The 25754-nt window shown below is 43.0% G+C and overlaps 1 protein-coding gene across 1 annotated transcript in view; it reads left to right on the forward strand.

The window, feature by feature from the left end:
• The window catches only part of PHACTR1 (phosphatase and actin regulator 1), a 108046-nt gene that overhangs the window by 56434 nt on the left and 25858 nt on the right, over positions 1–25754 (forward strand). The window contains exons 5-7 of the mRNA XM_032222398.1: positions 5078–5402; positions 20171–20373; positions 22883–23039. Coding sequence (XP_032078289.1) covers positions 5078–5402; positions 20171–20373; positions 22883–23039 — 685 coding nt within the window. The remainder of the gene's footprint in view (positions 1–5077; positions 5403–20170; positions 20374–22882; positions 23040–25754) is intronic.

Raw genomic sequence — 25754 nt, forward strand, 5'->3', positions numbered from 1 at the left:
CAGCTAACAGTGATTCAATTAACAACCATGGCCAGACAAGTCGCAAAATGGGGCAATTGACTTAAAAAATGTCTCACTTAGCAACAGAAAGTTTGGGCTCAGTTGTGTTTGTAAGTTGGGGACTACCTGTATTTATGTTCTTAGATACATATTAGATACATATTTTCCTGCAAGTATATTTCTTGCAGGAAAAATAATGGTTGAGAAATTGCTTAAGGGTTAAATATTGCCTTTCCGCCTGTTCTTGGCTCCTTCCTACCTGAAGATGATCTATAGCAGGGGTCTCCAACCTTGACAACTTTAAGCCTGGCGGACCTCAACTCCCAGAATTCCCCAGGCACTGCTGGGGAATTCTGGGAGTTGAAGTCCACCAGGCTTAAAGTTGCCAAGGTTGGAAACTCCTGATCTATAAGGGAAATGGGACAATGAATTTAATTTTATATATAACTGAATTTGAATATATGGGTTAATTTAGGCCTTGATGAAATCAAAACTCTTATTTGCCAATAAATATGCTTATAATTCAGGTTGTATGGATCATCAATCCAAAGGTGTTGTTCATGCTGGAATTATGGATTGTTATGTTGCCCTGCAGAAAGTCTTGAAATGAGCAGTCAATTGCAGCACATCCTTCTTTCCAGAACGAAAATGTCACATTTGGATTGCATTTTAAGAGAAACTCACAATGAAAATAAAAAACAATCTCAATTCTCAATAAATTTAGGTTTTGTTTAGACATAACATAACCAGTAGCAAGTTGTGATGGACAGTTTGTTCTTGATTTGTAGAAGCCACCATATATCTTGATGAAAGAGGGGCTTGCGGAAACTGGCGGGTTTCATCCGTTTGAGAGTGAACATTTAATATAGAAAAATAATTTCCCTTTAATCTAATATCTGGTTTCTCTTCTCGTTGTTGCCATCACATTATGATTTCTGAAAAATTCATATACTTTGCTTTTGCTTTTAAATTTAATCGAAAATTAGCTGTGGTTAATCACATATTTGTCTTTCCCTTTCTGCTGCCGCATTAATGCATTTCGGTTAAAAATAACGTGGAAGCTTTTTGGAAAACGGCACACTACCCTGAAGCTGTGATTGTGTACTTTTGTTCTGAAAGATGCGGAAATCTATGAGTTGGAGCATAGCTATATTTTCTTACGCAGAGGCAGCTCAAGGCATTTTCACGCTTGAGGCAAGGACAGAAGTAGTACTTTCCTTTGTGCATACAGAAACCAGTCAGTGTTTTACCTCCTTTAACACTTTTGGATTAGGATTAGGATTTATTTCATTTATATGCCGCCCTTTTCCCCGAAGGGGACTCAGGGCGGCTCACAACTCAGTCAAGGGAAAGGAGGTACAAACAGGGGATAAAAAAGACAAACAAACAATACACAATTTAAAACACACAACAACCATACCATTCAAGAAGGGGGGGCAGAAATTCTTTAGCCCCAGGCCTGCCGGAATAGCCAGGTTTTAAGGGCTTTGCGGAAGGCCTGGAGGGTGGTGAGGGTTCGAATCTCCACGGGGAGTTCGTTCCAGAGGGTCAGAGCAGCCACAGAGAAGGCTCTCCTCCGGGTAGTCGCCAGTCAGCATTGGCCGGCGGATGGAATTTTGATGAGACAGCCTACTCCAAGGCAGGAGAGAAGAGCAGCTTAACCTCAAATGTTAGGCCACGCAGGCCTTCATAAGCATCTCTCTCTGCTCTGATTGTATGGCAGTGTTCATTTAGCATGTTGTAGCAAAACCCTTAGGATTTGTTTCAACAATTGGACCATCATTCAGTAAAAAATAAAGTGCAAGAGCCAAGGAAAATTCAGATTCTTGATTCCACTACCTCTTTCCAGTGGCTGCTTAAGGATGAACAGTCCATAACTATAGAGCAGGTGGCTAGATTCTGTGCAAGAGCACTGGGGATTCGTCGCAAACACGTGTCTTATCCATCATAGTGATGTTATGTAACAATTGTGGCAAACCCTTTGCATTGCTTAGCCACTTCCCATTTAGCGTTGAACCAGGGGTGGGTTTCTCGCCCCGTTCCAACCGGTTCGGTGGCGTCCTCGTGCACGCGCGCAGTGCACGCATGCGTACTAGCGTCTGTGCGATGCTCCAGCTGCTCCTGGAGGATCACGCAGGCGCTGTATGCGTCCTGCGCATGCGTGGAAGCGCAGAACTCGTCAAAACCGGGTAAGGAGCGTGGACGGGCCGGTGGGCCCTTCGCCGTTCCCGGAAGTTACTTACTTCCGGGTTCACCGACCAACCGGTTCACGGGGACCGCCGCAAACCGGTTGAAACCCACCCCTGTGTTGAACCTACAATGGGCCATATAGTTTAGGAATTGCAACTATTGTATAGTCAGACCATGTATAATTGACACTGGATTTTGTTATAGCTTTTAGTTGTTATTTATACTAGAAGTTTTAAGTGTATATATACTGAGTACTTTTATTTGTAATGGTCGCTGATCTAAGACTGTAATAATAAATTGTTGTTGTAGATTCTTGCTTCATGTTTAAACAACAATCACAGCATATTTTTTTACATTTTTACCATAATATAAATACATAAATGCAGTGTATTAAAACTAAAGATAAAAGAAATCAGGCTGCAATCTGTCAGGTTTGCAAGAATTCATTCAGAAATATGTATTCCATCCAATTATTACTAACTAGGTCTACCAACTTTTTTTAATGCCATAAAAATTCACTATTTTTAAAAATATAAATATGCATATTGGTATGTTATTTACTATTCTTTTTTTAAAAAAATAGTAAGGATTATATTAAACAGATAAAGCAGATACAAAAACCTAATACAAAATATATTTAAAAGAATGTTTTTTTTAAAAAAAAGTGCAGGAATCCCCCCAAAAAGGAAAGAGAAGAGAAAAGAAAAAGAAACCATATGAAAAAAATTTCTCCCTTCATCTCCTGCAAGTATATTCAACATTAACAATTTCTGACTGTATCTTTAAGGTATTACCAAATGCATCTTCATTCCATATCTCAACACATTTTCTAAAAACCCTTTATCTTTCTCTCTTCTCTTAAAGTCCATTTGCAATTTCAGTGTAGCCTCTCTGGTAATTCTCTGATAGTCCAATTTAAATGAGTAATCCACATCTTTTTGATACCCACTTTTGTTTTTTGAACCATCCTCCATTTGTAAATCCATTTCTTTCTTGTAATTTTTGATTCCTCTATATCCTTTTCAATTTTATTCCAAGAAATTTAATTCTGGTTAATAGTTTTTTTTTTTAAAACATAAGGTTAAGTAGCTCACACAGTTCTTGAGTCCACAAATCTGAATTTCCTTTAACATAACCTCTAGTGCTTTCTAGTGATTACCCTTCAAAGCCTCCTTTATCATCAATTTTTTAAATTGAAAAATTCCCACAAGAGAAGACATTTTAGTTAGCTTCCAAGTCTTTCATTAAATCAATTTTATACAAATTTCTGGCATTTAAATACTTTCCAAAAACAACACTATAGTCATCATTTTGTGCCTTTTACCGAAAATAAAATCTTACAGAGCTGGAAACACACGTATTTTCTTCTTTTTGAAAGGATTAAAGAGGGACTGACCCAGCAAATACAAAGCTTGCAGTTCTGAAAGATTTTCACTCTTTAGAAAATAATAATAAAAAAAGTTAAAACTCCCAAGGAGTATTAAAAGATGAGGCTTGGTTGAACTTTTGACTTCTTTAAAAAGGCTGTATTAATGGCTCAGAGCATGATAAAACCCACAATTCCCAGCTGATTGCAAGCAGCTACAAAAATATCCATTTCTGCTGTTGATTCACAAAAAAATGTGTCTGGAATACCTGAGTATTCTCTCAAGACATCTCTTTAATCCAACGAGAATTATTGGCAGTCTGGATCCTGCATCCAACCTCATTTCTGCTATAGTGTCCATGTCATTTAAGTGACTCTAAAACATACCAAAATATATTAGTGTGCAAAGCGTACGGAAGCTAAGTTTGATCTTAGTAAAATTAGTGATCTTTTTTTCTAGTCTTAATGAAACTCATAGGCATCGGGAGGGGATCATTGTTTCTTTTCCCACAGGTCATATATGAAGAATTGTATGTTAGCCAGGGAAAGGAAGAAATTGGATTTCTTGCTTATTCCTCTTTGAGTCTCTTCAGATGTTCTTTATAGATGCATATGTGTTCTGACCCCCTCCTCCGTCCAGTAATGAATGCCGAGACAAGCTTAACTGGAATGTACTTTAATAGTAAGACACCAACACCTCGGTGGCTGAAAGCCAAGCATAACAAACAGATAAGGACCTTGGCAGCAACTCAGACAAACTCAGGCAGCAATAAACACAGATAAGGCTTGGCAGCAATCCAGCCTGCCAAGCTCACAGTATTGTCCTCCGACATTAAATTCCTGCATTGACTTCTGCAAAGAGGGCCGTGTGCACAAGTAGCTTTTTATACTCTGGAGAGGAGCCTGATGACCACCAGCTGAGTACAATCACCTCCTGTAATTGCGTAATTGTTCCTGATGCCTAGTAGCTCTTCGGTGGCGTGCATCCAGGAACAACTCACTGCTGGCCTCCGGCTCACTCTCCCTTGTCTCCTCCCCACTGGTCCAAGGCTCAGGTGCCTCCTGGTGGCCAACCAGCCTCTCTGCGCCCTGTTCGGAGTCGGAACCCTGTCCAGGGTCCTCCACCTCCTCCGGAGCCGACTCAGAGGGCCCCTTGCTGTCAGAGTCTGGTGGCAGCTCCAACGGCACCTGCTTTGCCACAACACATATGTATTAGAGGTTTCAACTGAATGAACGTGTAGATTACTGTAACAACTTACAAAATTCGCTTAACAGAATTTAACCACAGAAATTTTGGGCTCGGTTATGGTCATAAGTCGAGGACTATCTGTGTACAGATTGAACCAGGAGGGATGGCATGATACATAGAGTAATCTCTCATATCTACTTGAAATGCATGAGATGTGCAAGAGGAAAAAAAAAAACGCTTTCAATGTTAGAGATGTCAATGGCTGTGGAGAGAATCAAAGTACCTTTTCCCACCTATGCTCATAACCAAGTTTCTCAATCTTTGTTTTTAAGATCCTGGTGCTCCGATGAAGCTGCCTTGTATGCCAGTCAAGCTATCACCTCCGCTACCTCCAAAGAAAGTCATGATCTGCATGCCTTTAGGGGGAGCCGATCTCTCCCTCACGTCCTATTCCGCGCAGAAGAACTCCCAGCAACCAATGACTTCGCACCATCACACAGTCCTACCATCACAGTTAGCAGCGCACCAGCATCAGTACGGAAGCCACAGCCCACATATGCCTTCTGGATCCAGCACGCTACCCATGCACCCTTCAGGATGCCGCATGATCGAGGAGTTGAATAAAACACTGTCCATGACCATGCAGCGGCTAGAAAGGTAATTTCCCAACTCTGAGCATATTATCATTTATTATATTATTTATTATATTTATATTGAGAAGAAAAGCTGTGTAAAAGAAACATCTCTACTAACAAACCCTACTCTAATGCTAGCGGACTGGTTTGTCACCATAGAAAACAGGGGGCTGAACTAGATAGGTTTCTGGTTAAATCCAATGAAACTCTTCTTCTTTTTTTATTAAAAAGTTTTAATAAGTTTTACAATTGTATACCTTCCCCTTCCCTCCCTCCCTCCCCCCCAATCCCACATCCCCTCCCGCCCTCCCTCCCCCCAACCTCCCAGAGCAAATAAAGGGTATAAACATTTAACAATCATACACTAAAATAAACTAACTAACTTTAGCATCATACCTTCGTTTGTACTTTAACTCCCCTTTTATAAAGCTAACTTTAGATAAATTGTGACATTCCTTGTACCTTCATTCATAAGCTAACTGAATTTCTTAGTCTCATATTTATTTTGAATGTAATCAGTCCATCTTCTCCATTCCAGCTTGTATTTTTCATCTGAATAGTCCTTGAGGTATGCTGATATTTTGGCCATCTCTGCTAAGTTTGTTACTTTTAACGTCCATTCTTGAATAGTAGGCAATTCTTCCTTCTTCCAGAACTGCGCCACCAATAGTCTCGCTGCCGTTGTTAAATTCAGAATCAAATTAGTCTCTATAACTGTACAGTCTGTAATTATACCTAACAAGAATAACTGAGGAGTAAACTTTATCCTCTTTTTAAGAATATTTTGAATAATCCACCATATTTTTATCCAAAATGCTTTGACTTTTTTACAAGTCCACCATATATGATAATACGGAGCATCAGCACAATCACATCTCCAACATTTAGATTGTAAGTTCGGATACATACAAGCTCATTTTTTAGGATCTAAGTGCCATCTGTAAAACATCTTATAAAAATTCTCTCTCAAGTTTTGGGCTTGTGTAGATTTTACATTTCTTACCCATATCTTTTCCCATGTTTCCATCATTATTGGTTCTTCAAAATTTTGTGCCCATTTTATCATACAATCTTTAACTAGCTCTCTCTAACTCTTCTTATGGGCCCAAATTGTTTACTGATTTTTTTTTTTTTAAATGGCCATGCCTTCTTTCTGGTGACTTAACCTTTAGTGCAGATGTCTACAGAAATTCTCAGTCATCCAGGTCATAGTTGTTCCAAAGGTGCTTTTTTATTTCCAAGAGGCAACTGGACTTTCTGTTTTTTTCTTTGAAAACATTTCACTTCTTATCCCAGAAGCTTCTTCAGCTCTCATCCACGAAGCTTCTTCAAAGCTGAAGAAGCTCCTTGGGTAAGAAGTGAAATGTCAAAGAAAAACCAGGAAGTTCAGTTGCCTTTTGGGAAAAAAAAAGAGGAAGAAGAAAGCACCTTTGGGATTTTAGTGCACTGGGAGAAAAGAGCCATGGTGGCACAGTAGTTAGAATGAAGTACTGCAGGGTAATTCTGCCAAATGCCAGCAGTTCAATTCTTACTGGCTCAAGGTGGACTCAGTCTTCCATCTTTCCAAGATGGATAAAATGAGGACCCAGATTGTTGGGGGCTACTTCAGCTGACTGCAGTTCTGCAGTTCGGCTGTTCAAATCTCACCGGCTCAGGGTTGACTCAGCCTTCCATCCTTCCAAGATGGATAAAATGAGGATCCAGATTGTTGGGGGCAATATGCTGACTCTGTAAACCGTTTAGAGACGGCTGTAAAACTATATGAAGCAGTATATAAGTCTAAGGGCTATTGCTATTGCTATCCGTAATGGAAAGATGCAGCACTCAGCTCTGGAATCCAGATAGAGCAGGAAAATACATGTATAGAGCCTTGAATCTCTCAATCATTGATTTGATTTGATTTTGATTTTACTTTATTTGTATGCCGCCCTTTTCCCTGAGGGGACTCAGGGCGGCTCACAATTCAGGGGGAGGGAAGGACAAATAAGTTACAAACATGAAGACAATACATTGTTAAAAAAAAGCGCAACAGTCAGACTATTTGAGCGGGGTTGAAGTCTTTAGCCCCAGGCCTGTCGGGACAGCCAGGTTTTAAGGGCTACACGGAAGGTCTGGAGGGTGGTGAGGGTACGAATCTCCACAGGGAGTTCGTTCCAGAGGGTCGGAGCAGCCACCGAGAAGGCTCTCCTCCGGGTAGTTGCCAGTCGACATTGGCCGGCTGATGGAATTCGGAGGAGGCCTAATCTATGGGATCTTATTGGCCTAGTGGAGGTAATTGGCAGTAGGCGGTCTCTCAAGTACCCAGATCCAATACCATGAATCAGTAGTGACAACGCTGGATAGATAGTTCAATGATAGAAAGCATCATTTCCCATTAGAGGCAGATACCAAGAAATGTACCAGGAACCATAGAAACAGAGCTCTTTGAGCATAGGCAATGGAGAAGTACATTTTAATACAGAAATATATTTAATTTACACATCAAAATGTTGAGATTATGTTTTGCTACATTACTTATTCTTAATGATGATAATGCAGTTAAGCCCATCATTTCTTTTTTCTGGGTAAATATTCATTTTGAGGGCTTGTGTTTGCTATGGCAAAATAAAAGCTTTGACCATTATGTCTCTGTACAAATGAGACAGATTTCCATTATCTTTGAGATAATAGTGTTGTTTTTTTAGAGGTTAGAGTAATTTGGAGAACAATTTCTCGGACACCTCTTTGAAAATTGTTTGATACTAATACTGTACCTTTACAGGCATTTCTGCATCACCGATTTCTGCTTCCTATTTCATTTGTTGGTTTCATGTTTTTCAAAAATGTGTGGCTATCTATTCTGATGGGTCAGACCCGATTAAGGAGATGAAGAAAATTGCTACAATTACCCTTATTGCCTTCATTTTATATACTGATATTTATGTGTTTGTGGGTGGAATGCCATAATAATTATTATGATCATTATTCAGATTAGGCTAGATCAGGCAATTTGTAATATAAGGTGTTCATTTTTTTTTTTTAAAAAGCAAGTAATTATTAGATGGATGGTTGCACCATGCAGTGTGTTTATGGCAAAGAGTCATTTCAAATTCCTGACTTGTCATGCAAAGACAGTAGTCACTACTTTATTAATTATCCCTATATAATTTTATAATCCCTGTATAATGATATAACTAATCATCCCTATGATATATTGGCTGTATCCCTATGTATCTGTTATATGTCATGATAGTTATATAATACTATAAAATTCAAAGTTCAAAGTTTCGTGGCACGACAAAACCGCGCTCGACTAAAGCGCGCCCAATTAAACCGTGTCGCTGACGTCATAAACAGGGCGACAACAGCGAGCGCGGAGAAAGAAGGGCGCTTTAAATAGCGCTTTGAAAGCAAGCCGATTCAAGTTAAGGTAAGGGTTAGGTTTAGGGTTAGGTTTAGGGTTAGGTTAAGGGTTAGGGTTAGGTTTAGGGTTAGGTTAAGGGTTAGGGTTAGGTTTAGGGTTAGGTTTAGGGTTAGGTTAAGGGTTAGGATTAGGTTTAGCGTTAGGTTAAGGGTTAGGTTTAGGGTTAGGTTTAGGGTTAGGTTAAGGGTTATGTTTAGGGTTAGGTTTAGGATTAGGTTTAGGGGGGTTAGTTTAAGTTTAGGGGTTAATTTTAGGTTTAGCGTTTACAGCGTGCTTTTTTCTCCGCGCTGTTGTCGTGCTGTGATGACGTCAGCTACGCGGTTTCGTCGCGCGCCCTTTAGTCGAACGCGGTTTTGTGGTGGAACCCAAAGTTTAATGAATTTATATGCCGCCCAATCCCGAAGGACTCCGGGCGGCTTACATAAAAACAACTCTAAAAAGAATACTAAAAAAAAAAAATTAAAATAGAGAGGGAAAGCAGGTTAAAAAGACACATCATGCACTCAATCTTAGTGGGCTGGACCTCATTCATGAGGTCAAAAGCCCCAGGCCTGCCGGAATAGCCAGGTCTTAGTTGACTTCCGGAAGGCCGAGAGAGTGGGGAGGGTCCGGATCTCTGGGGGTAGATCGTTCCATAGGGCCGGGGCAGCTACAGAGAAGGCCCTCCCCCGAGGAGCCGCCAGACGACATTGTCTAGTCGACGGCACCCGGAGAAGGGCCATCCTGTGTGATCTTATTGGACGCTGGGAGGTATGTGGCAGAAGACAGTCTCGTAGATATCCGGGTCCTAAGCCATGTATAACCAATCATCCCTATATAATTATATAATCCTGTCAGCTCCACTCCATTACATAATTAGGAAAGAAAGACTAAGAGACTCCATGGGTTGGAAATCAATAGTACTTTTACTAATTATAAATGGTAAGCGAGCAGTAGCGAAGCAAAGTCTGCTTAATTAGGCGCGAAAGCAATTGATATATAGAATAGCCCGTTCCCCCCCCCTTAGGATCATAGCTCCAGTCCAATCATAAGTCCTTCAAGTGTCAGGTGTGAGATAACTTCAAAAAGACAGGCCGAAAGATGGAATGTCGAGGCCGTTGATGCAGGCGGGAAACACACACGCATGCGCAATCCCAACGTCTGGTACATCCTAGAACATTCCTCCAGCACATCAATTAACCCCTCCCAAATACCAGCCCCCCCCTTCCCGTTTCATGGCAGCTGAAGCAACAGCAAGGCAGAAGCTGACATCCGGCCGTCCCCCGGAAAAAAGGCTGTCAGGCCTGGAAGAAAAAAAAAAACAAACAAAATAGACAAACGACAAAACACAAAAAGAAGAGGGAGGGGAAAAAAATCAAGGCTTGTCGGGATAAGCAGCATAAAATTTCCGTAGCAGGCGGGGAGCACGAACGTGGGATTTATCAACCCATTCCGTGTGGGAGGGGGGAAAGTGCTTCCAAGCCACTAGGTATTGGATGCGATTACGGCGCCTGCGGGAATCAAGAATTTCACGAACTTCAAAATGATGTTCCCCATCAATCAGCAACGGAGCAGGTGGAGGGTCATCTGGGGGGCGTAAGTGGGAAACCCGAACAGGCTTGATGAGGTTGATGTGGAACACTGGGTGGATTCGGTTGAGATGTTTGGGCAATTGTAAACGAACAGAAACAGGATTGATGACTTTCACAATGGGGAAAGGGCCAACATATTTGGGTCCTAATTTCCTTGACTTCTGCGTAGTGTGCAAGAATTTCGTGGACAAATACACCAAATCCCCAGGGCGGTATTCATAGGGCTGAGAGCGTTTTTTATCGGCTTGCTTCTTATGGGCCTTATGGGCAGTGTCCAAAGTGGAAAGAGTCAGAGGCCAAATGCGACTGAGACGCTCACTCCAGTCCGCAACTGAAGGAACTTGTGGTTGGTCAGTAGGCAATTCGGGAATAGGAACAAAATCTTGGCCGTAAACGACCCGAAAAGGGGTGAACCCCGTGCTGGAGTGAACCGAGTTGTTATAGGCCACCTCAGCATGTGGTAACAAGTCGACCCAATCGTCTTGTTGATAATTGATGAAACAACGTAAATATTGCTCAAGGACGGAATTCGTACGTTCACAGCCGCCATTAGTCTGAGGATGGTAGGCGGAGCTAAGGCCCTGGGCGGACCCAATGCGTTTGAGAAATTCCTTCCAAAAAGTAGATGTGAATTGGACCCCACGATCGGAGATAATACGGTCAGGCACCCCATGCAAACGGTAGATGTGTGAAATGAACAGTTTAGCTAATGCCTTGGCGGAAGGAATTTTGTGACAAGGCACGAAATGAACTTGCTTGGAAAACAAATCAGTGACCACCCAGATAACGGTATGCCCCTGGCTTTCAGGAAGCTCAACAATAAAGTCCATAGAAATCTCCTTCCAAGGGGCAACCAGGCGAGCGACGGACTGGAGTAGTCCCTGCGGTTTCCCCGGCGGTTTTTTGGCGGTAGCGCAAACTGGGCAACTGGCCACATAAAGTTCAATGTCCTTTTTTAAAGAGGGCCACCAGAATTGTCTCTTCACGAGATGCAAAGTTTTTACGAATCCAAAATGACCCACCAATCTGGAGTCATGAGCGCGACGAAGGACGACAAGCCGTAGGGATGCGGGGATGTATAATTTAGCACCAATCCACGGTAGATCGTCCCTCATGGTGCACTCGTCCCGATGGTTCAGAAACCAGTCGTCTTGAGGAAGAGCTTTTTTAAGGTCAGAAAGTAGATCTTGAGGCACTTCCCTCTGAGCTTGGGTCTGTTGACGTGTGAGTACCGGAGCTGCCAGAAGCGGTTGGACGATACTCAGTTTAGAGCAATTATATTGAGGTAATCTGGACAAAGCATCCGCCATGAAGTTTTTCCCGCCCGGGATATACTTTAGAGTGAAATTGAAACGGTTGAAATATTGGGCCCATCGCATTTGTTTGGGGGAGAGACGACGAGGCGTCCGCAACGCCTCCAAGTTCTTGTGGTCAGTCCAAACCTCAAATGGGTGTGTAGCGCCTTCTAGGAAATGGCGCCAAGTAGCGAGGGCCCAACGGACTGCGAAAGCCTCCTTCTCCCAAACCGCCCAACGCCTCTCCGTGTCAGTGAGTTTTCGGGAGGTGTATGCGCAAGGCTGCAAGTTACCTTGGTCGTTGGCTTGTAGCAGAATGGCCCCTACGGCGACATCACTGGCATCAGCCTGGACGACGAAAGGGCGGTCGAGATCAGGATGTTTAAGAACTGGTTCAGCGGCAAAAAGGCGTTTAAGTTTCTCGAATGCCGCCTGGCATTCCATGGTCCAGTCCAAAGGCTTATTAGGTTTAGGCTTCGGGTCGCCTTTCGTCTTGAGCAAATTAGTAATAGGGAGAGCAATCTTAGCAAAAGAGGGAATGAACTGACGGTAGAAATTAGCGAAACCCAAAAATTTTTGCAATTGTTTACGAGTTTTGGGCGCGTCCCATTCAGTGACGGCCTTCACCTTTTCAGGGTCCATTTCAATGCCATCAGGGGAGATGCGATAGCCCAGATAGTCAATTTTAGTTTGGTGAAACTCACACTTAGACAATTTGGCATAAAGGTTAGCGGCACGGAGTTTTTTCAAAACAGTGCGCACCAGAGTGACGTGGTGGTCATAACTGCGAGTATAAATGAGGATATCGTCCAGGTACACGATAACGCCCTTGTACAGATGATCGTGCAAGATCTCATTAATAAGGTGCATGAACACAGCAGGAGCTCCTTGTAGGCCAAAAGGCATAACCCGAAACTGGAAGCAACCAAGAGGGCAGTTGAAAGCAGTCTTCCATTCGTCCCCTTCCTTAATGCGTACTCGGTAGTAAGCTTCTCGGAGGTCCAATTTAGTGAAGATGCGGCCCTTCCCTAGCTGTGCCAACAAGTCTTTCATCAATGGGAGTGGGTAGAGGTTCTGAGTTGATACAGCGTTAAGATTTCTAAAATCACAGCATAAACGAAGAGAACCATCTTTTTTTTCACGAAACAGTACAGGGGCAGCCACTTTGGGTCGAGCAGGTTCAATGAAACCACGTTTCAAATTTTTGTCAATGAAAGAACGCATCTCCTCCATTTCCCTGGGCGACATGGAGTAAATCCGGGGTTTAGGGAGCTTAACCCCGGGTAAAATGTCTATGGAGCAATCAGTAGGCCTGTGGGGGGGCAGAATGTCCGAAGATTGTTCGCTGAAGACTTCCTTAAGATCCAAATATTCTTTCGGAATTTTCTCCTCTCCTGAAATCCTCTCCTGCCCTCTAGCGGCCACTTCAGGAACGTCAGTGATAGGTTGGTCCGGAGAGCCCTCCCCCACTGGAGGCACCTTGGAGCGAATGCGTAAGCGGCCTGTCCGCCAATTTATGTGAGGGTTCCACTTCCGGAGCCATGGGATGCCCAAAATGAGTGGCCTGTCCATGCCAGGTGCGACCACAAAAGAGATTAGTTCCGTATGGGTACCCATTCTCATTTCCAAAGGCTCCGTAAAAAAATGGGCGGGCCCCCCCCCGCAATGGATCCATCTATTTGGCAAAACACAATTGGGGTTTTCAAAGTGCGCAATTTGAGGCCTAATTTTTCCACCATGGCTGGGTTGATCATGGATCGGGAACAGCCTGAATCAAGTAAGGCCAGGAGGGCGGCAGGTTGCCCCTCAGGAGGAACTTTTAACTCAATAGGGATTAGCAGGGGCCCCTTATTTGAACTCACCCAGTGAGGCGATGTGTCGTCATCGGACTCCTCCGAAGAAGAGGAGTTAGCGTTCGCGTCTCCCTCTAATGGCTGGGCAAAAGGAGGGGGGTTGGAATCCCCAGAGAAAGCCGTTTCCTTCTTCTTCTTTTCAGGGCCTCTGCCAGACTTTTCCTCACGTTTGGGAGGGAGTTGAGCAGAGAGGGGTAATTTAGCACGACATTCGGGAGCGGTATGCCCTAATTTTCCACAACGAAAGCATGTCAGAGGCCCGGAGAGGCCAGAAGGGGGCCCCCTCGCTTCACCTCGTCGTTTGAAGAGCGATTGAGTGGCTGGAGGGGGGAGGGACTTGGCAGCCCTCTCTTTCCGCTTCCTTCTTTCCTCTTTAGCATAACGGAGACGGGTTAAATCGAGTTCAGCGTCCGCTGCATGCTCAAACCATGTGATTAAACGTCTGATAAATGTCTTCATTCAATCCTTCAGCAAATTTGTCCAGTAGGGCGTCCTCCCCCCAGCCTCTCATGTATTGTGACAGACACTGAAATTCCTGGATGTATTGGGCGACAGGCCTATCGTCTTGTTCAAAGGTTATAAACTTCAATTTGCTCCGCTTCTCAGTTAACGGGTCATCAAAACGTTGGCGGAAAGCCTCCATAAAGCGGTTGAAATTCCCCAAGAGGGGAGAGCCAGACATATGCAAAGCAGTTGACCATTTAGCAGCCTCACCATCTAATGACAAAAGAATCATTCTGACCCTCATGATGTCAGTTTCAAAGTCTCGGCCATAAATCTCTATGTAATTAAACACTTGCATAAGAAAAGAGGCCAGGCTAGCAGAATCACCATTGTAACGCACAGGCAAGGGAGGGATTTTTGCCATCCGATGTCTTCGGGGGGGAGGCCCTCCTTGGTCAGCAAAACCTCTAGCCGCAGGGGGTGAAGCAGGCCGAGGGGGAGGGGGAGATGGCGGGCGTGGGTAACGTTGCCAATTTTTCCAGTCTCTTTCCTCCTCCCCCTTTCTTTCCCCCAAGTATGTTTGACCCCAATAATCAGGTAATTCACTCCGCTGGGGTTTTCTCATGGGCCCCTGGTGCTGCCAGATTCTCCATTCTCCTTCATCGCCTCCCCTTCTTTCCCCAAAGTACCTTTGGCTCCAATAGTCAGGGAATTCACTCGTCTGTGGTTTTCTCACGGCACCCGGCTCCAGCGCTGGTTGTCGGGGTGTTCGTTGGGTGAGTCCAGCATTCCAGCTTGTCTCTGTCTCTCTTTGTCCCACCGAAGTTGACCATCGGGGTGGGGGGGAGGTTCAGACTGGCTGGAAGTTTGCAGTTGAAATAAATCTTCATGTAGGGAGAGGTCAGGCGGGCTGGGTTCGTGTAGAGAAAGGTCGGGAGGTCCTACTCCACTGGAATCCGCACCTCCAACGGCCCCCTCCTCCTCTCTGATCGGAGAAGACATTATCTCCCTTCTCGGTAGATGAAAATCTCCTGGAAAGGGTTTTTTTTTCAGACTTTGCTTCTTGTCAGCTCCACTCCATTACATAATTAGGAAAGAAAGACTAAGAGACTCCATGGGTTGGAAATCAATAGTACTTTTACTAATTATAAATGGTAAGCGAGCAGTAGCGAAGCAAAGTCTGCTTAATTAGGCGCGAAAGCAATTGATATATAGAATAGCCCGTTCCCCCCCCCCCTTAGGATCATAGCTCCAGTCCAATCATAAGTCCTTCAAGTGTCAGGTGTGAGATAACTTCAAAAAGACAGGCCGAAAGATGGAATGTCGAGGCCGTTGATGCAGGCGGGAAACACACACGCATGCGCAATCCCAACGTCTGGTACATCCTAGAACATTCCTCCAGCACATCAATTAACCCCTCCCAAATACCAGCCCCCCCCTTCCCGTTTCATGGCAGCTGAAGCAACAGCAAGGCAGAAGCTGACAAATCCCTACATAATGAATCTGCTGTGATTATTTCCTATTGTCAACTGTAATCTTAGTAGATGCTCTGATTGTAGGACTAAATCAATGTCCCCAACCACTTTGTGCACGTGTGGTTTTCAAAAGTGGCTTTCAGCCCATTTTATATAGCAGAAGGAATTTAAAAAGCAGATACATTTTGAACGACGTTTCACCCTTGTTTCCATACCTATTATATTCATCGCAATCATTTATCTGCAGCAATCTTCCCAGTGGGGAAAAGATTATGCTTGTATAATTACCTGCAGAAGTCTTAGAGACAGTGCGTTGTCTGAAAGGACACAATAGGAACTACTGTGGGAGAAAAATGAGTGATTGGTGTTTTGGGATTTTTTTTTTCTCCTTATGAGATGGCATTCTTTAGCAACACTTAATGTTGTAGTGGAGACCAAGCACTCTAAAATGAAAAGCCCGTGGGGCTGATATGGCAGTTCACATTTTTCCAAGTGTATGGATCTTGGGAAACATCAGATTTGCAGGTATGGGTTTAATAGGGCTCATTTAAAACATCGCGCTGGGGTTCTAAGTAGCCCAGTTCTTAATAATCATAAATTGTTATGAGATTGGAATTGTATTTCATCCCACTTGTGGAGCCTCAGCTTACAATAGGACGTTAATTAGACAAGATTCAACTCTTTGAAAGGACCGAAGCAGAACATACAGAGTACAGAGTAATTAATGGTCCCCATGAAAGAAATATGCCAAAGAACATGGAGCGCTTTTTCCTGTTTTCTGAGTTCCAGAAGTCAAAGGGAAACCTACTTACCCTTGCAATTGTGTACAATGTAATGAGGAAATTTAATACACTCGCCCTCCCTCTTCCATGTACAACATGATCTACATCAAAAACCGCTATTTGAATTTCCAGAGAAACTGCAGGCTGTTTCAGCTTCATCCTGCCGACTATTTGCATAACAAAAAAAAAAAGTGTCATTGTATTCATACGCAATTTACTTTACCCCTAATCTGATCCTAACCTTACAACTAACCGTAAAGGGAAAGAACAAGAGAGCAGGTTCAAAGATAATTCTGTCATTCAGATTCACATATTATGTATCTAGTTGTTTGCACAAAGATAATTACTTCGGAAATGTGTGCTGCGTTGTAGAATAGTTCTTCCTATGCATAATTTCGGTGATCCTTATAACAACCCTGTTGCGTGATATATATATTTTTCTTGCTTTGCTGATAAGAGGCTGGGACTGACAGTCAGTCAGTCTCTGGATACCAAGAAGTAATTCCCACTGGGTTTGATAGGGCTTTACAGGAATTGCAATCTTGCATGAATAAAAATAATTTAGCTAAAGCAGTGTTTCTCAACCTTAGACAACTTGAAGTCCGGTGGACTTCAACTCCCAGAATTCCCCAACCGGACTTCAAGTTGGCCAAGGTTGAGAAACACTGAGCTAAAGCCTTCATGGTAGCAGAAGGGAGAGATGGCCTCATTAAAAGCTCTTCAAATCTTTTATTTGACCATTAAATCAATACTGACCTTGGCCGTAGCAGGTAGACAAACCTAGTTGATGGCCAACAGATAAATAGGTCAGATTTGGAACTTCTTGGACAAGAGACCATAAGGCACTGTTTGTCATCTTTGGCAATTTTAAGATGTCTGGACTTCAACTCCCAGAATTCCCTAGCCAGTGTTACTTATCAAGCTAAAGACTACTTTATATTACAAAGTAATTCAGTGCTATCTGATCTACCTTTACCTTTTCAGGACTAAACAATTCCAGGAGAGCATTTGAAGTCTCCATTGATGAACTTGCTCTGTAACTGGAAGGTGTCATTTTCAGATCCCAGGATGGCACAACTCATTCAGGCAACTCGCCATTGTCAACTCACCGCCGCCGTTTCATCCCGGCCAACTCAACCATGGCCAACTTGCTGCATGACAATTCACTGTGGGACAATTCAATAATTCAATTTAATTATTTAAAACAATTTCAAAAAATAGTTTAATTTTTGTTGTTTACATTTCATTTCGTCCCTCCTTTTGCATCCTTTCTTGAATGATTCTATTCTACCATTTCTTATATATTAGTGTAACTCTTGTCCCATGTTGAGTTGTCCCATGATGAGTTGGCTATGACAAGTTGACTATGGTGAGTTGGCTGAGACCTTTCAGGCCCTTGACTCCATATCACTCTACTCTTCTCCTTAGCTTGTGTTTTATGGAAGAATGGAACCAGCTTGTAGACATAGAATCCTATAAAATTCTTCCAGATTTAAGATTTAACTTTTCAGATAAAGTTTCTATTTGGTTTGGGTTAATTTGGTAGGGATTCTAACCAGCTTGTAGACATAGCATCCTATAAAATTCTTTCAGATTTAAGATTTAACCTTTCAGATAAAGTTTCTATTTGGTTTGGGTTAATTTGGTAGGGATTCTATTTTTCCTTATATTTCTTTAGCACAAAAGAATGCTCCTTGTTCAAGGTTAGTTAAATCCAACCTACTCCTTTAATGTAGCTTTGTTAATAATTCATAAATTGAGAATTCAGACAGATGCTGAACGATTGGGAAGAGGTACAAAAGTGGCACATGTCTATTTCTCATAATCCCCAAAGCAGGGTATCAAAATAATGGGCCAATTATTCAGTTGCCATCACTGTCGGAATGATATCTCTTAACTTCATCCTTGGGAGATTAAGCAGCTGATGGCATTGTTTTGTCTGAAAAAGCAGTTGCCCTTTTCATAATGCATGCGGGCAAAGCATCTGCAAAAAAACCAACACGCCTTGATGCATTTTAAATTTCTTTTGTTTTGCTTTGGCAAACATGCTTATCTCCGAAGAGATTAATGTACATTTTTTTAAAAAGACGTGTTTATTTTAAGAAGTCAATTGTGCCATGCAGCATCTCTTACGAATGTCTTTGATAGCATTGCCATTTACAGTCTTGCTGATCTAAAGGGAAAAATTAATCGCCAAAGAGTTTGCAAAGTTGGCGGCAACAGACATTTTTGAGATTTCTTGAAACCATAGGTGTCCTTATCAGTGTCAACCATATAAAGATATATATGTCAGTGTTCGAAGATTGCAATTGGTCCAGAATGCAGCCGCACGAGCGATATTGGGTGTACCTAGATACACCCATGTTACACCCATCCTCCGCGAGCTGCACTGGCTCCCCATTGGTCTCCGGACGCGCTTCAAGGTGCTAGTCATTACTTTTAAAGCCCTACCTGGTTTAGGACCTGGCTACCTGAGAGACCACCTCCTGCCACTTACCTCCCAACGGCCAACAAGATCGCACAGGTTGGGCCTCCTCCAGGTGCCGTCGACCGGATAATGCCGGCTGGCGAACCCCCAGGAGAGGGCCTCCTCTGTAGCTGCGTCGGCCCTGTGGAACAATCTACCCGTTGAGATCCGGACCCTTCCACTCTCCCAGCCTTCTGCAGTTCAGCGGTTCTAATCTCACCAGCTCAGGGTTGACTCAGCCTTCCATCCTTCCGAGGTGGGTGAAATGAGGACCCAGACTGTGGGGGCGATATGCTGACTCTGTAAACCGCTTAGAGAGGGCTGAAAGCCCTATGAAGCGGTATATAAGCCTAACTGCTATTGCTATTGCTAGAAATAGAAAACAAAAAAACCCCAAAATATTATATAATAGATTATATGCTTTAAAAACAAAAGGGAGGGAACCTAGAAAAAATAAAGAAGAGAAGAAAACAATTAAAAAAACTGAAAAAATAACTAAATCAAGCATAGAAAACTTTTAAAAATGGGAGGTAGAAGTGAGATAGAGACGGATATGGAAAAAAGAGGAAAAATAGGGTCATACTTCCCAAGTTTTTAAGTTACATTTTTGAACATCATTGTGATTCAGTTTTTAAGCAATGAATTAAACCTTGACCATAAAAAGCTAATTCAAAGACAAATAGAATCCAACATTTACCTACCGTGTTTCCCCGTAAATAAGACACAGTATTATTTTCTTTTGATCCCCTTAATAAGCACTTGGCCTTATTTTTGGGGAGGTCTTATTATTTTTTAGGTGCAGGAGGCAGTGAACGGAGCTGCTGCTGTATTGCAATATTTTCAGGGAGGGCTTGTTTTGGGGGATGGCTTATTTTAGCGCATGCGCTCCAAAGCCTGATTGGGCTTATTATCTGGGGAGGTCTTATTTTGGGGAAAACAGGGTATTACTCAAATGTTCTTAATGTCAGTGTTCCAAATACCATGCAGAATTAAATCAGAGTTGAAGGCAAAACTATGCTTAAAGTTCCAATTTAATAAGACAGGCATGTTGGCATCATGCTGTGGAACTCCAACTCTGGAAGTTACATCAGAATCCCACCCAGTTAAAAGTTCATGATCTTGTCCCCACACCCACATTCCATCACATGGTCCAATCTTCTTCTTCCATGCTGGCATCTACGCCCAACTGCTTCCGGTCAGGTGTGAAAGTACGGAGACAAAGGATGACCTTGGCTTCTAGTAAAGAATGAAAAACTATACATTCCACAATCCTACTCCTTCTATTCCCCCTTCCCATCGACTATACTTAAAGAAACAGCATAATGAAATAAGAGAAAGTGTGGCAGGCCAAAATTCTAAAAGGAATATAAATGCAGGCCTGACACTTAGTAGGAGTGTATCATCAACTTGTTGCCTCTGTTTTAACCTGAAAGATGCTGACATTGCATTTCATTCTGAAGATGTAATATTTCTCTTCTGTATTATTTCTTGATTCTAAAGCTCCAGTTTACATGGCGGTGACAGCCTCTCAAAAACTGGAGGCCTTGCAGACATGAGACAAGTGCCAACTGTTGTGATTGAATGTGATGACAATAAAGAAAATGTGCCTCATGAATCTGATTTTGGCGATTCTTCATGCCTCTACACAAGAGAAGAAGAGGATGAGGAGGAAGATGAAGATGATGACACCTCGTTATATTCAAGTAAGTAGAGCTCATTATTTACAAGTCACATGTGCATGTTCTTTACACATGGTGCTAGAGAAAACAGTACTGGTTCTTGCAATTGCTTTGAATGGATCATAATGGAAAAAAGTAAAAGAACTTTTCTGGAGTGAAACAGTTCATTACGGGAAATAAAATATATGAGAAAAACCTTAGCTTAAGGAATGTGAAAATTCTGGGAATTAACAGATCCAGATATAAAAGTAAAAGTGGTAGATCAGGAAATGTATAACTTTTGCTTGATCTCTCGTAGTGAGCCTCAACCAGTGGTGGGATTCAGCCAGTTCGCACCTATCCGGGAGAACCGGTTGGTAACTTTCTAAGCAGTTGGGAGAACCGGTTGTTGGAAGAAATCTCCTTTTGTTTTTTCCCCACTTTACAGGGCTAATCCTGTAAGGAAGGCAGGAAGGAAACATTCTGGTGTTGTTTCTAGCCTCATCTTTATTGCTCTGCTTACAGAAACTGCCTCTCCGGTTAACCCTTATTACATTGTAACAGCTAAGGTGAAGCGCCCATCAACGTGAGTGACCTTGAGTTGGCCAAGCCCAACCAGTCACATGACCACCGAGCCCCATCTACCCAGATAGTCATTAGGGCAGAGAACCGGTTGTTAAGTTATTTGAATCCCACCACTGGCCTCAACACAACCTCTTTGAGTCCTTTCATAACATCTGAAGTTATTGTAATTGAATTGAAGGAAAATATATTAATATTTAAAGGGGCCAATGGTTCATGGGATCACCAAACCTTGTGAAGTTTCTTCCTATATCACCAGAGAAAACTTGGAGAATAATCTTAATATGATTTTATGAGATTTCAGGTGATATTGGAGCACAGTGGGGATTGGACAAAATCTGAAAAGGATTGATGACACGTGATATATTTGCTTAAATCTTTGCATATTCATATTTGGATCTGAAAAGATTTGAAAAGATATTCAACCTCTTGCTTCTGCCAGACCAAATCTTAGCTAGAGCAAGAGCCGAGGTGGCGCAGTGGTTAAATGCAGCACTGCAGGCTACTTCAGCTGACTGCAGTTCTGCAGTTCGGCTGTTCAAATCTCACCGGCTCAGGGTTGACTCAGCCTTCCATCCTTCCGAGGTGGGTAAAATGAGGACCCGGATTGTTGTTGGGGGCAATATGCTGACTCTGTAAACCGCTTAGAGAGGGCTGAAAGCCCTATGAAGCGGTATATAAGTCTAACTGCTATTGCTATTAGCTGCAAAAAGACTCAAATGTTGCTGTAAAACTTACTCAGTTTTTCCAAGTCTGTTATATGGAACCCTTGGGCTCTTCTTCGTGTTCTCCTGACAGGATTGGTCCTTTTACTGACCCATTGATCACATTCCAAAACTTTGGGTATGTTGCTTTTCAGCCTGAGATTTCAGAAAAAGAAGTTGGGTTTCCACTGCAATGGAATTGGAGGATGCAATCCAATCCTGTCTGTCTCCATTGTTGCCTTGCCTCCTTGTTTCCCTAGCTGCAAATGCAGGATTCAGCAACACAAATATAAACATAAAATAAAATAAAATATCTGGCATTGAACATTACGCAAGCCGCAATTGCTTAAGTTTCATTGGGAATATGGTATTGTGGCCCCAAAATATCTAGTGTTGGACTTAATAATGTTCTTGACAGATGTGATCAGGATGTAACATTAAATGAAGGAGGAATCAGGTGTTCCACCTTTTTCTTTGTGTCTATAGGTTGAGGACAAGCAATTTTATATTTATTTTGTTCTTTATTTATTACATTTTTACACCACCCATGTTACCGGAATGAATCTGGGCAGTTTACAACAAAGCAGTAAAACAATGTAAACACATATGTAAAAGGAGAGGTTAAAAAGGGAGTTGAATCAAAATGTACAAGGTAAAAGTGGAATTCAGTTAAAAACTCAAAAGGCTAAAAAGTTATTTGTATTATTGCAAATTGTGCCTTTCTACCATTACAGGCGTTCTTTCAAGGGAATATCAGTTCCTTGAACTTAGGATCCTGTGCCAGGGAGGATAGCTTTAATCCCATTTTTTTCTTTCACATAATGCTTCCTCCCAATTATGGTTGTTTTCCTTATAGTGGCCTATCAGTTCTGCTGCTCTTTTCTACCCTGGAGATGGCAAGAGCAAAAAGCCTTGGGCCTGGATAAAGAGCCGCCTTGCTAGCTGAGACTGGAACCTTGAAATCACTTCCACATGCACATTTGTCTCACATGCAAAATAATCCACTTTGCATTCATGGAGGGTTGAGATAACATTATATTCAGCAGGGAAACATTCACCTTCACAAGAGAGCACACTAAAGAGAGGAAATGCTTTTGAAATGGGCATTCAATATTCAAAGTTCCATATTTGAAGTTTCCGCAAGGGTGGGTAGAGATCTTAAAAACAGATTTTCATTTTATTTTGTTTTAAACAAAAAGAAATGCAAAAGCAATGCTCCTGTGCCTGCACTGCAGCAGTTAAACGGAATGCAATTCTCTCTTTCCAAGGCTCGCTGGCAATGAAAGTTTGCAGGAAAGATTCTTTAGCGATCAAGTTGAGCAACAGGCCATCCAAGCGAGAGCTGGAGGAGAAGAACATCCTCCCCGTGCAGACAGATGAGGAGCGGCTGGAACTCAGGCAGCAGATTGGCACCAAATTGACAAGGTAGGAAAAATTGTCTTTCTTCCCAGCACCAACAAGCATGAAATAAAGCTGAGCCGAGGTGGCGCAGTGGTTAAATGCAGCACTGCAGGCTACTTCAGCTGACTGCAGTTCTGCAGTTCGGCTGTTCAAATCTCACCAGCTCAGGGTTGACTCAGCCTTCCATCCTTCCGAGGTGGGTGAAATGAGGACCCGGATTGTTGTTGGGGGCAATTATGCTGACTCTGTAAACCGCTTAGAGAGGGCTGAAAGCCCTATGAAGTGGTATGTAAGTCTAACTACTATTGCTATTGCTGTTGCTATGTTACAAATACAGGTAGCCCACGTGTTACAACAGTAACATTTAGTGACCACAGTTGCAACCGCATTGAAAAAAATTGATTTATGACCATTTTTCACACTTGTGACAGTTGCAGCGTCCCCATGGTCACGTGATCAAAATCCAAGTGCTTGGCCAATGGCACGTATTTATGACCATTGCAGTGTCCTGGGGTCACCTGATCATCTTTTGCGACCTTCTGACAAGCAAAGTCAATGGGGAATCCAGATTGATTGAACTACCATCTAACTAACTTGACTCCTGCAGTGATTCGCTTAACAACTATAGCAACAAAGGTCATTAAAATGGGGGGGGGGGGAACTCCGTTAACAAATGTCTCACTTAGCAATGGGAATTTTGGGCTCCCATTTACAGTCATAAGTCGAGGACTTACTTGTATAGTTTTCAAACAACCCTGTACTTCTGCACTGCACCGATCACAGAATTGAACTTTGCACCTTCCCAGATGCCAGGAAGCAAAAAGCAAAGGTTCTCTCAACTGAACCTCGAGAGAGGTTTAGAGACAAGGGGTTTGTTAGGTCAGTTTGCTAAGCTGAGTCTAGTAATAGGACAAGACAATAATGTAGACACGATTGCTTCAGATTCCTCCAATGGGCAAGGCGGAAATGATCTTGCGTTGGGCTATTGCTGTATCTCACTTCTATTTTCATAGAAGACAGGGCTTAAACATGATAAAAAATGGACTCTCTAGTACAGTGATGGCTAACTTTTTTTCCTTGGGTGCCGGATGAATGCCCCAGGGGTGGGTTCCTGCCAGTTCTAACCTCTTCTATAGAAGAGGTTCCACATATCTACAGTGCCGTTTAGAACCAGTTCCAGCTCCCTTCCCCCGCCCGTCCGCCCATCATCAAGATGAAGAGCGAGAGGAGGAATTCTGGGAGTTGAAGTCCACAAGTCTTAAAGCTGTCAAGTTTGAACACCCCTGTGGTGTTTTTTTTCTAAAGGGTTAGGGGTGCAAGGGTCTTGTAACTTGACAGATTTAAGACTTGCATGTTTCAAATGCCAGAGTTTCTGAGCCAACATTTTGGTTGCTAAGCATTGTTAAGTGAGTTTCACCACATTTTATAAGTTGGCCACGCCCACCCAATCACATGACTGCCAAGCCACTCCCACTCCGTCACATGGCTGGCAAGTCACTCCCACTTTGTCACATGGCTGGCAAGCCACTCCCACACAGCAGGCCACACCTACAGAAGAGGTTCTAAAAAATTTTGAAACCCACCACTGGAGTGCCCACACCCATAATGCAATGCCTCCGGTGCACACCCGACCCCCCTGCACACGCCCCCCATGCATGCAGCACAACCCCCATGCCCCATTTTGATCTTATGGGGCCTCCCTGAAGCTGTTTCAGGTGTTATGTCTCCCTTGTATGCAGCTTTATTTATCTTTAGCATTCATCTACATTGTTTTGTGATGCATTTCCTACCTCTCTAGGATTTACCTCTATCTGCTTCTGTTAGGCACTTCCTGTTCCTGTTATGTGTATATATTTATATTATGGACGGCTTGTATAGCGTTTTAACTACATTTTGATTAAACTAGTTGAAACAGAAGCCTCCTGGAACCAAAAACAGGGTGCCGGCGGGGGTACTCCCCCCGTGGCCCAGTTTTTGGCCCCACGAGGCTTCAGGGAGCCCTGCTAGGCCCAAAACACAGAGCAGGAGGCGCTCCCCCTGCTGCCCATGCATGCGCACGTGCCCCCACCCACCCCGCGCATGCACACGGATCTCCCGCATGTGCAGCACAGACCCAAAACTCAGGTGGCTGGCGGGAGGTGCATGCATGGTGAAGCTGAGTTGGGCGATGGCTGGCGTGCCCACAGAGAGGGCTCCATGCGTCACCTGTGGCATGCGTGTCATAGGTTCGCCATCACGGCTCTAGTGTGATAGACATGAAATGCTATCTGAGTAATTGGCTGGGGTGAATAGTTAGCCAGACAAACCGCCACTGCTGGAGAGGGAGGCTGACCTCTGATTTTTTGGGGAGATAAGTATCAAAAACATTTCGTTTTTAGGTCAGCTTCAGTGCTGGCTTTCCTACTTCTCAAAGAGATAAAGCATTTGGCGGATAAACTATAGTTTGCTGTATATGCTTCAGTTCTATTCCATTTTTCTTCCAGGATGATGAGAAGCCCTCTAGCAGAAGTTAAAGAGTCGTCTTTAGTAATCAGTTTTGGCCTGGATTTAAGGCAGTTAAATCTCATTTGCGTCTCGAGGGGGGACAGCCTGTCTTCCAAATTCGGAAGGAGATTTGAAGTGCATTCAGTGACTCAGAGCATCTCTCTCAGAAATTTAATTTGTGTGGCTTTCAGAAGACTTGGATCTTTATATTGCAAATCTGTGAGTCACCATGGAGGAGATTTTTCACCTTGACTT

The sequence above is a fragment of the Thamnophis elegans genome, chromosome 8 (assembly GCF_009769535.1).
Source record: "Thamnophis elegans isolate rThaEle1 chromosome 8, rThaEle1.pri, whole genome shotgun sequence".
Lineage (NCBI taxonomy): Eukaryota > Metazoa > Chordata > Lepidosauria > Squamata > Colubridae > Thamnophis > Thamnophis elegans.